We start from the raw sequence: 12,460 nt of genomic DNA, 5'->3' as shown, positions 1-12,460 counted from the left end.
TCCAGCCAAAGAGTTCAAGATACCCATATTTAGGTCTGGTGCATATTAGATAAAGGATTTGTCTAGACTGGAGATTTGCCCGGATTACAGTAACTCCTCCATTATGTTCCTGAAAAATGCGACTTTAAGCAAAACGATGTTAAGCAAATCCAATTTCCCCATAAGAATTAATGTAAATAGGGGAGGTTAGGTTCCAAGGAAATTTTTTTCTCCAAAGACTACACACACACACACACACACACACACACAGTATAGGTTTTAAACAAACAATTTAATACCGTACACAGCAATGATGATTGTGAAGCTTGGTTGAGGTGGTGAAGTCAGGGGGTGGGATATTTCCCAGGGAATGCCTTACTGCTAAACGATGAGCTAGCACTTGGCTGAGCCCTCAAGGGCTAACACATTGTTGTTAATGTAGCCCCTCACTCTAAAAGGCAGCACAAATGGAGGGAGGGGAGACAGCATGGCAGACAGAGAGAAAGAGAGAGATGGATGCGCATTGCCCCTTTAAGTACACTGCCTTTTTAAGTATATCAGCAAGTTGAGACAGCAGCTGCTGTGAGCAAGCTCCCTCTATCCTGAGCCCTGTCATGTCCCCCCTCGCTCTATGGAGATGGGGTAAGCAGGGGGGGTAGGAGAATGGGGGAGAGGGGCACCCTGACATTAGCCCCTCTGTATCCCCCCTGCACAGCAAGCAGGAAGCTCCCAGGAGCAGCTCCAAGGCAGAGGGCAGGAGCAGCAGATGGCAGTGGTGGGAGGGACAGCTGAACTGCCGGCAATTGATAGCCTGCTGGGCAGGGCTGCCGCACAGGGAACTTGGAGGAGTGGGGAGCTGATGGGGGGCTTCCAGTCAACCCTGGTTCCAAGCCCCCACCAGCTAGCTCCAATGGGCTGCTCTTTCTGCAAGCAGTAAACAAAGCAGGCAGCTGCCAAACAACGTTATAAGGGAGCATTGCACAACTTCAAACGAGCATGTTCTCTAACTGATCAGCAACCTAACAACGAAACAACGTTAACTGGGACAACTTTAAGCGAGGTGTTACTGTATAGCCATTGGTATAGCTACGCAGTGCAATATCTGGTGTAGATGGTCAAAGCTTGCTGTTTGCAGCAGGCAAGCCTACCCATATTAAAGATGGGATGAGCTCCAGTGATGCAAACAGTGGCTTTGCTTGTCCAGTTTAAGGGTTATACCAGTGCAGTCAAACTAATGGCAGGCCAATTATGGCTGTAATCAGGACAAATTTCCAGTCGAGACAAGGTGGAACTTATGCAGCATCCTGCAACCTAATACATGTCTGAACCTTTGTGTACTCTGAAAGAGGAGGTTATACCTGTAACTGGAGGTTCTTCGAGATGTGTGGTGCCTACCTGTATTCCACTGTGAGTTAGACATGCACATCATGTGCCCAGAATCGGAGAACTTTGAAAATAGTGTCTGTTAGTCTGTGCATGCACCCAGGCTCACCTCATGCTTCTGATCAAGGCAATAGAGGGCAGGGCAGATCAATCACCTCTTCAGTTCCTTCTCCACCATGAATCAGAAAGATCCAAAGCAGAAGGGAAGGAGGGCAGGTAGTGGAATACAGATAGGGATCATACATTTCAACAAACCTCCAGTTATAGGTAAGTAACCTCTTCTTCGAGTAATGGTCCCTATTGTAGTCCACTGTCGGTGATTGACAAGCAATACCTAAGTAGGAGGAGGGTGCAAGGATCAGGACAGTAGGGTCAAGCAGAGGACCGCCGTTCCAAAGGAGGCATCAGCAGCCGAGTCCTGCACCAGGGCGTAATGTTTTAAAAATGCGTGGATGGAACTCCACATAGCAGCTTTACAGATATCTAGCAGGGTACATCCTGAAGAGATGCCATGGTTGCTGCGCTCTGTGGACTGAGCTCATACCCCTGTAGGGGGAGAAAGTTTCAAGAGCTGACAGAGTACAATGCATCCAGATACCCATTTAGAAATTCTCTGGGTGGAGATGGCATGCCCCCAACACTCTCTGTTATGGCAATAAACAGTCTCCAGGACATCCTGATAGGTCTTGTTCTCTTCAGGTAAAAGGCCAAAGCTCATTGCACACTGAGGGAGTGGAGTCTACGTTCTTCTACAGGAGTGTGCGGTTTCAAAAAGAATACAAGTTAAATGAATGGATTAATTAAGGTGAAACTGTAACTACTTTAGGGATAAATTTGGGGTGTGGGTGTAAGGAAACTGTCTTTGCCAGTGACAGGGGGTCCCGGGTCTTGTGAGGAGCTGAAGATGGTGGTACCAATGGAACACGGCCTGGAGCCAGTGGAGCCCAACATTTCTGGGACTTAAGACGTATTGAGTCCTCATAGGCAGAAAAATCAGACATCCCATCCACCAGCTTTGAAGTGGACTTAGAGGAAGACTTAGTTCCATGCTTATGACAGTGTTTCCTAACTTCTCAACTAGGCCCCGTCACAGGATCTGTGGGGGTAGATTCTCCAGCACCGGAGGCGGACTTTGCAGCAGGAGGCATACACCTTGCTGATTCAGGATGATATATGGGGGAGTTCCCTGGCCTCGGTCTGATTGGGGTCTCATGGCCATCTCCAGGAGATACTTGTGGAGGCGAAGTGCCCACTCTCTCAGGTACAACTGGGGAAAGAATGGCAAACACTCTACTGAGCCACAATGTAAGCTTCCTCCAGACAGTAGAGAGAGCACTGATGGTCATCACTGAACAAGAAGGACTGCGGGCAGGAGATGCATAGTTTGAAGCACGGAATTCTGAGCATAGTCCGGTACCTGAACATTGGAACGAGGAAAGGAGGGGGAAGGGGGGGAGGCTGTAATCTGATTCTACTCTAAAACTATTAAAACTACTAATCACTAGGTTTATTTAAGAAATAATAAAACTATTTGCAACTGCTGTGTGGTAAATCCAGTAGGGAGCCTCGAAGGGCCTAGTACAACCCCATCACAAGGCCCAATTAAAAAAGCACAGATTAACTGCTCATTGGAGCACATGGTGCACAAGAGACCCACTAATGCTTACCAAATGCGAATTTACTATAAGAGAAGGGTCCATCACTTGCACTGCAGATTTTCTCTGGAAAAGGGAATCCCCTGTGAGTCAGAGCCCTCTGCCACACTCTTCTCAAGTGTGAGGGTCCATACACCTACACTAATATAAGATGGGCGACAGAGAGCCAGACAGCCAAACAGCACATGGCGCAACAGTGTCCTTTCCAGTGCTTTGTGTCTCTCTCCATTAATGGCAACTGACTGACCCCACACTTGGTCAGAATGTCAGAAGCCCACTAACCGTTAGTGATATGCAGTATGTTTTCACAGTGATTCAAGGCAAAAACTGGACAGGGTCAGATGAGGCGACAGCTGAACTAGCAGTGTTGGAATAATTCTGAACATGGACTTGTCATTTTTATAGGGCTAATGAGCCAGCAGCAGAAAGAGCTTATGTTTGAAATTACAGACTAAAAGGGCTGAAATTGTTCTGTACCTCACTTCATATGTGAAAAAATATAAGCTGTTTCTAATTTGAGCGATATTAAAAAACATTCAAAGCATGACAGGTTCAAATTTATCCTGCTCTTCTCCACCCTTTTAGATCTCATTTACAAAGTCCATGTAATTTTTATATAGGTATTCCTCCCAACATGAAAAAACCTACAATTTTTCCTATAAAACACTTTTTGGGGGAAAATGATGCCAGAAACCCAGAAACTCATCCTTACAATAAGAAAACTAGTTTGCACTCCACACAAAAAGAAAAAAAATAAAGGTGGTAAAAATTTTCATTTCAAATGCTATAGATATTATAAACTGAGGGGAAAGGGTTTTAGAAGTGGAAAATGATCTAATGTCTGATCTTTGAACACATTTCTATATTTCTCAGAATAAATACTGGCAAACTAATTAAGTTTTAAGAGTATTTATACAGCTACAATTAAACAGTGGCTAAGGAGGTTTCCCTGTGCTAGTGAAAGTTTTACTGCCTTAAGGTAAAAATTTAGCAAGCTATACACACCATTCTTCGTTCCAATATGAATTTATCATCATTAAGGATACAACAATCACGTAGGTTATGGATTCCATGACTTTCCAGGACTTCTGGGGCAGGGCTAGAACAGTTGACCGGTGACCAGTCCCAGGGCCGCCAGAACAGCTGACCGATCCCTCACCCACTGGAGCAGCAGCTTGGACTGGGTCAGCCCCTCTGGGGCTGTAGCAGCAGTGGTCAATGCTCTGTTTGTCCCTATCCCCCACAAGGTATTTTTAATAAAAGTCAGGGACAGGTTGCAGACTTCCGTGAATATTTGTTTATTGCCTGTGACCTGTCCCTGACTTTTACTAAAAATACCTGTGACAGAATTTTAATTTTAATCATCATGCAGCATAGCTATATATCAAGTCTTGGGGCGAGAGTCTAATCCCCATACCGTCCCCCGGTGGTAAAAGGGCTGAAGTAGTATGCAAGTGCTCTAAAGGGGGAATTTTCCTGGTGCAGGCATTGTGAAGACCACTACTTTGAACCCCCCCTCCACACACCCCATTTGTGAGTCCTAGCATATGGGCATGTCAATGACAGGGCCACAGCACTCAGAGTTATGCAGTTTCTGAGTTCAGAACCCCAACCCCATGGGAAACCCAAGGAAATTGTTGTAACTCAGACAGATCCCCCAGAGCCATTTGAGTTATGCCAGGGGCCTCACCTGGCCAAAGCATCCCAGGATCAGGAGGGCATAAAGGTGGTTTAAAAGTGGTCTTAATCTTCCCCCCAGCTGCTCTTAGAGGCATAGCACAGAATCTTTCCCTTTTTTTCCTAACAGGCCTGAGATAAAATACAGTTTATTTTATATATATATATATCTATATATATATATATAGTTAACCTTTCATGATACAATGCAGAACCAACATAAGCTAAAAAGTGAAAATGCTCTGAACACAGGTCCAAAGGAGCTTTTCACAGAATGGCTGGCCCCACTAAATGAAGCAGGGTCCAGCTCCCCTGTGCCAGAACAGGTGCCCCCAGTTTGGCCAATTAGAGAGCCAGGCAGCACATGGTACTATAAAGAAACTAGGAGATCTGAGGGAGGAAGAGGGAGACCTAGTGAGTTAAGGCTGCCTGTCAGCAGACTCCCTGGAAAGAGGAAGGAATTATCAAGGAAGCCAAGGAAGGGATTAGCCTGTTGACTATCAGAAGTCAAAGCAGTGCCAGGAAGCTGAAAAGAGCTGAGGGCTCGGAAGCCCATGGAAAAGCTAGCCAGCTATCCTTCCTGGGCGAGAGCGCCATGGTCAGAAAAGGCTGGAGAGGGCTGAAGGCTGAATGCAGCAGAGGAGGTTACTGCTGGCTCTCAAAACCAGAGAGCTGAAGCAAGAGAAGGCTGAAGGCTGACACCCCAGGCATGGTTAAGAACACCAGGGCTGTGCTCGAGACCCAGGACACAGTGAGGGACACTGGGGTTGCACTGGATAGCCAGGGCACTGATGAGGGATGCTGGGGCTCTATTTGATGTACTGTGTGGAGACAGGCCTGAAACTGTAGAACGTTGTGTTGGAACTTGTTTTCTTATGGTTTATGTGCATGGAACTGTATTTATACTTCGGAAGACTGTTTGGACTATTTCTGGAACTACAAAAGGGGAAACTAAGGCAGGCATGTCTGTCATGCTGCGGCCAACTGTAGGAGGGCACTCCAAGCAGGACACTCCATGACAGCACTTTTATGAAGTCTTACCATACATATCTCCATCTCAAAAAAATTAGTTTGGTCCAAAGGTGTAACAAATTTTAGCTTTTACCACTACATGCACTTTTTAATCTTATTGTATACATAGAAATATTATATTTTCTTTAAGAAGCTTACATATAAAATATCAACTGCATTAGAACATATTATAAGTATTTAGTTTGCATTAAAATATTGTAAACATACATACCTCCGATTCTTTATCACTTAGAGATCCCAAGCTTCCAAAACTGTGATTAGAACTTTCATTATTTGTTGAGGCCTATTGAGAAAAATAACATATCACACACTATGTTCAGATTTATAAAACAGCTAATAAATTACCCTTACTTTGCATAACTGCAAATACTGTAATCAAATTTCATGCTTCAAGACGAAGTGCTCAACTGCAGAGACCATATGACCTGCAAGGAGAATACCAGATTTGATGGACAAATGGTGTGCTCCAGCACAGTAAATTCTATGTTCTTAATTGCTTCTAAAGCTATTCTGAACAATGTAGTTTGCTACCAAAATTGGAAAGGAAACAACTGTACATACATATCCTCTCTGAAAAGAATGCACAAACACAATTTACAGGATAGACCACTAACTCATGAAACAGTCACACCAATATAACAGCCGTAAGGAAAACACTTAAATGATTAAGAGGTTATGGATGAGGAAGTGTCTACACTAGAGAGCTTACAGCAACACAGTTGTACCAATGAAGCTGCATGGCTATAAGATCTCTCGTGTAGCAGCTCTATGCCAACGGGAGAGAGTTCTCCCATCAACACAATTAAACCACCCCCAACAAGCGGCAGAAGCTATGTCTGTGGGGGAAGCTTGCCCACCGACATAGCTCTGTGCGCACTACCCCTTATGCCAGCAAAACTTATGTTACTCGGGGTGTTTTTTTCACACCCGAGTGACATAAGTTTTGCCAACAGAAGTGGTAGTGTAGACATGGCCCAAGAAGTATGTCAGATACAGAATCAAGTTATCATTTTGAAGGGCTTTCCTTAAAAAACACACCTCTAGGATGAGCCACATTCCTCCAGCCTTATTTTAGACCAGCAAAGTATCTGATAGATACTTCTTGAAAGCTGTGACTCCAGAGGATGCATTTATATACCCACTAAAGCTAGTAGATTTGAAGAGAGAGTTAGCAATTCTTTCTTTTTGTAAGGAATGTAGCCTTCTTGTCTGAGATTAGGATTCTGAGAGGATAAAAAAAACCCAAACCCATGTGGCTATTAGATAGCTTTTAACACTAGGAACCTTATCTTACCTTAGACCTTAGTTCCTCCAGTGCCACTGACATCAGGCAGCCCAATTCTTCTACTGATTATGATCTCTCCCTAGGTCTGGTACTTCTTCCCAGGTGATTGCCAGTGCATTTGATATCCTCTGTCACTGTCTTCTACTAGTTCTTCCCTGACTTACTTAATTTTCTTTTTTTCTCCCTTCTTTAACCAATTCAACACTTGCTTAGCATGTCTCCCATCTTAAATACAATGCACATGTCACAACCACCTGAGGCTTCTTTCTTTGGTATGTTCTAGAATTTCCTGCTCTGTCAGTTCCCATACCCTCACATTTGTTATTATGTCTTTCCATGAAATGTATAGAATCTTTCCCAGTCATCTGTGATGGGCAGCCTCCAATCTCTTTTTGTTAGCCACCGTCATTGGCCAACTCTCTGCTCCATACTGTAGTGTTCTCAGTACAATTGCACGATATAATGTGACCTTTAGTTTGGTGTGGAGACCTCTGTTTGACCAGATGTTGTTCATCTTTCCAAAAGTGATGTCTGCTTTTCCTAATCGCCTATGAATATCCTTATCGTAGCCACCATCAAATGTCATCACATTGCCCAGATAGCAGAACTCTTCTACCTGTTCAATACATTTTCCCTCCACTTGCACTTTTGCACCTGTTGTCTGGCTTTCTACCTTCATGAACTTGGTTTTCTTTAATTCCAATCCAATTTTTGCTGCTTCCTATTCTACCTCTGACGTAAGAACAACCATTCAGTTCCACATCATACTTAGTAAAGCAATGTTGCTGGCAAAATCAAAGTTGTGTAACATCTCCACTAACCACAGTCTATGGTGCCTTATTATTACAGATGTGTCTTGTTCACAGCCTGGCTGTTGTTGGCTTGGGAGCCAGTGAAAGAGACATTAAGGTCTTTGCTATGATGTTATCCAGCATAATTCCTACACCTTCTAATACATTCCTCCTCCTGGGTATAAGATTGTAGCACAAACACCATCTTGCCCCTCCTCACCCATCTCCTCTCACAGACATCAAGTATGTTCAGATCATTTTTTTTTCATTTCTCATGTAACCTATGCCAGCTTTCCTGTACTATGCAAAGTACACACATTCCACATATTTATTCTTGCTACAAATTTTATCGTCAGGATTCTCAAGATCTCAGCTTTCTTTTGGCTTTCACTGACACCTGTCATACTTGGGTTTTCAGCCCCATCATCTAACGTCCTCAAGTTTTGGTTTGACTGAGATGTTTCTGTTGTAGAAACATCTCAAACCTAATGGCAGAACCCTCCTCTTTTATCCGAAAACTAATTTATTGCCAGTATTTTCCTACTCTTTAAACATAAATAGTTTTCCCTATATAAAAGGGTTAGACTGCCAAGAAAAAATAAGAAGTTAAACCATAAATATCCTTGGGTTATAAAAATGTATGAAGTCATGAAGCCTGAGAAGTAATGTAAAACAGGACTTTTCTATGGCCTGGTTTATATCTATTCAGTGATCCGTTTGACAAAGAACGGCAACAAAGTCCTTTAGTGAAAAAGCTTGCCCTATTGCCAATGCATTTGATATCTGTTAGGCTGCCCATTTTCTACCTCCTTGATCACTGGATTGTTCTCTTTTCTTCCACAAATCCAATACCCAAAAGCAAGGCTGTGCAGAAATATTATGATGCAAAATTATAACTTGCCACAGCAAGTGCTCATCTTGGAGACACTGGATCATTGAATTCCATTATTCAGCCAGTTTAAAGAATGAGACTGACCTCAGACTAGATGATGACTTGTGAATTAAAGTTCCTATTGAAACATAACCGGAATAGATAGAATTGGTAGGTTTTTCTCAGGGATCTTCCTTGTTATCTAGGAACATCTTCAGGTAATTCTTTGTCATGTCATATCCAGTGTTCCTCTGACATTTGTTTTATTTGGACATAGAAACCAACCAGGAGCACCCCTTTTGAGAATCCATTTATTATGGTTTTCACCTTATGTTCTGCAAACTTATAATAACTGTTTTGCAGCAGGTTAGATAGAGATAGCCTTTTCATAACTGTTCTTCCAGGAAATAAGGGGAACTTTCACGTACCTACCCATCAAGAGAAGAGGAAAGTTCTAGAATCTCAACTAATTGCTTGAACAGGAAACACAGATGTACTTAGGTGCAACTACTGTGCGTCTTACTGGTTTCAGACAGTAGAAAAATGAGGACATGGGGGAGGGACATATGTAAAGGAATATCTCGTCGTTCTCCTTCCCAAAATAAAAGCTGTCCTAGAGGAGTCATATATCCCATTTTCGCAGTGATCCTTGAACATCAAACCAAAAGAAACTTTTATAGCAAGTATAATATGGAATCCAAAAGCCAATGTTTTTACTGGAATAAGAGACTAAACTAGAAAATAAATCAGGTCAACCTACCCCAGATAGGCTACAGCATTTTCTGATGAGACCGATTGTCATATACGGTGTGTGTTTTATAGATAGTATATTTTCTTAAATTACAATTAAATTAATGCTTACAGAGAGGTTTAAATAGCCACCCAGTTCTACTTACTTTAGCTCCAACACTGCAACTTCCAGTACTCCCAGTGCTGCCACTCACTACTCCTGTAAATCTGGCCTCTAACAATTCTTGCCTTCTTGGGTCCAGGCTATGAAGCTCATCCATTGCACCTAAGAAAATAATATCAATTAGTTGTATTCTATAACAAACTTGTTTGCACAAGAATGTTTCCAAATAAAGTATACAAAATCTTCACTATAGTACAGACCATAACAAGCTGCATGAAGCAAGGTCTCACACTCAGCTCTATGGCATATCTATCTGTCTATTGTACAGTAACTTGCGAACATCTAACCAATTCCAAAATTTCAGGTAATGTTCTATACTGAACCCTATTAATTTTGGTGAAAATCAGAAATCCAGAAGGGGAAAAAGGAGACACCAGGAGCCCCTTTATCATGTTAGCAGATCCAGCAACTTCAACCACCTCAGTAATTGTCTAGATCAAGGGTCGGCACGGCAACCTTTGAAAAGTGGTGTGCCAAGTCTTCATTAATTTAAGGTTTCGTGTGCCAGTAATAAATTTTACATTTACAGAGGACGGCGGACGGAACCCCAGACCGGCAGCCTGGGCGGCGGACGGAACCCCAGACCGGCAGTGGGCTGAGCCGCTCAGTCCGCTGCCAGTCTGGGGTTCTGTCCACCAGCTCCAGCCAGCCAGGATCCCAGCCGCCGGCCCCCTGGCTGGGAGCAGAGTGCCACTAGAAATCAGCTCACGTGCCACGTTTGGCACGCATGCCGCAGGTTGCCGATCCCTGGTCTAGATCAAAAACTCAATTGATGGCAGCCATTAACACCTTCCAAGCATAACCTCCTCCACCAGCTCTGCCCATGGTCCAATACAACTTAAATATATTGTCACCTTGAATCATAGGCACTGACTTCTGCTGGCGCCAGCGGGTGCTCGACCCCCCTCTGCCCTATGTCCTGCCCTCATTCCAACCCCTTTCCCAAAGTCACCACCCCAACTCCGCCCCCTCCCTGCTCCTATTCCAACCCCTTCCCCAAATCCCTGCCCTGGCACTGCCTCTTCCCCGCCTCCTTCCCTGAGTACGCTGGGTTCCCGCTCCTCTCCCGTCCCTCCCGGAGCTTGTTACGCTGCGAAACAACTGTTTTGCGGCGGCAAGCGCTGGGAGGTAGGTGAAGAAGTGGGGTGCAAAGCGCTCAGGGGAGGAAGCGGAGGCAAGGTGGGCAGGAGGTGGGGAGGGGAGGGAAGGTTGGCAGCCCTGGAGCACCCACTGAGTTGGCACCTATGCCTTGAATAGTTTGTCTCCCAGACTGAAAAGAAATAAGAATGGTGAAGAGGAAGAGGGAATCACGGTATGGGGCAAAACAGGCACAAAGAGCTCCTGGCATGAGGAGAGACTAGGGTCCAATAGGGGAGGAGGACATGCAGCACAGAGTCCCTGCCATTATGTCAAAGGGCTGAATGGAGGTATGAGGGAGCACAGAGGATGGGGGACGCATAGAAGCCCTTGCAGGGGGAGAATGGCGAACCCTGCATGGGTGGCACAAAGAGCCATTGGCAAGTTGAGGAGAGCTGGAAGCAACAATAGGAGGGGAAGGGACACAGATTTCCCTCGTATACAGTGAAGGGGGAGTGGTGGGGCAAACAGAGCTGCTGACATGAGGGAGGGCAGTGGATGGGTTACAAGGAGTCCCTGACATACAGAGAGAGGGGAAAGTGGCACACAAGGAGCTCCTGGGGGAGGAATGGAGGGACGTGTGTTCAGTGAGCTCGGCCTATAGAAGCAGCAAAGCATGCAACCCTCTAGGTTACATTATAAACCACTTATGGATCTAAACCAATCTGATTGAGGAAGTGGACATTCCTAATACTCTGAATTTGCACAGAGAATGATTTATATTGTGCAACCGCTCTTTGCTTGTTCCAGTTCAACTACTGGATTGTTACATTTTCAAGTGACATTGAAAACACTAAAAAGTTTTAGTAAAGTTTGCTAAAACAAAGTGAAGTTACTTCATTCTTAAAGCCACACATTTTACATAGCATTTTTTGTACAAACTATATCCCACTTAATCCTAAAAGATTTTAAAAAGCAAGGATCATAAATACAGTATAATATAGGGCATCAAGGTGGACTGATTTAAATCAAAGCTATTTAAATTGCTGATTTTAATCATTATTTTAATCAGCAAGCAGAAAATCTTGATTTAAATAATTGACGTTAATCTTGTTTTGCATTTGTACTTTTTTGTTATTTTCCTGAAGAAAGGTTGTTTCTTATTGGTTAGTAACCATTAAACATGTTGATTTTCAACTAAACATTGCCTTTACATTAAATTTGACACTTTTGCTAACCAGGAGGATATGCTGTACCTACACATTTATTTCAGCAATTATATTAGTTTAACATACATTTACTTAGAGTCTTAATTTTGACCTTTTTATTATGTTAGAAAATGGTGAATGATGAATTTCTGATTTATTAGATTGATATTTTTACTCATTATCCATCATGCTCTATTTGGATGGAAATTAGAATTCAATTAAAAATACTTTAAAGAGCATATTTAAAAAAATTAGTTGGATTAAACTATCTTAAAAAATGACTAAATTGTTTAACAAAACATATTTTGCTTTTAAGACTAATGATTTATTAAATAAAGCAAGTATTATCTGTAGTTAGTGAACTGTTAGTGATTGTTTCTGGTCACCCTGTCCTTCCAAGATTTTAGAATTAGTAGATCTCATCTTCGCACACCTAGTTTTTAATAGGCCTGCATGAATAACCAATTTTTCAGTTTTGTTGTCAAACTGAAACAAAATTGCAAAAACATCTGTTTCAGATTAACGCAAAACAAAAAAGTACAGTTTTTTTTTAGAAAAAGAAAAAAAAATTACTTTTGGATCAACTGAA

General features: G+C 43.0%; 1 protein-coding gene across 2 annotated transcripts in view; it reads right to left on the bottom strand.

Annotated features, from left to right (window-relative positions):
* Positions 1–12,460, bottom strand: part of TLK1 (tousled like kinase 1) — a 187,777-nt gene that overhangs the window by 78,698 nt on the left and 96,619 nt on the right. For both annotated transcript variants that reach the window (XM_054043647.1, XM_054043645.1), the window contains exons 2-3: positions 9,570–9,688; positions 5,938–6,009 (exon numbers count right to left, since the gene is read on the bottom strand). In XM_054043647.1, the coding sequence (XP_053899622.1) occupies positions 5,938–6,009; positions 9,570–9,683 (186 nt within the window). In that variant the 5' untranslated portion in view covers positions 9,684–9,688. The remainder of the gene's footprint in view (positions 1–5,937; positions 6,010–9,569; positions 9,689–12,460) is intronic.

This window comes from Malaclemys terrapin, chromosome 11 (assembly GCF_027887155.1).
Source record: "Malaclemys terrapin pileata isolate rMalTer1 chromosome 11, rMalTer1.hap1, whole genome shotgun sequence".
Classification (NCBI taxonomy): Eukaryota; Metazoa; Chordata; order Testudines; family Emydidae; genus Malaclemys; species Malaclemys terrapin.
Note: the sequence above shows the minus strand (reverse complement) of the source record. Positions and strands in the feature narration are given on the sequence as shown.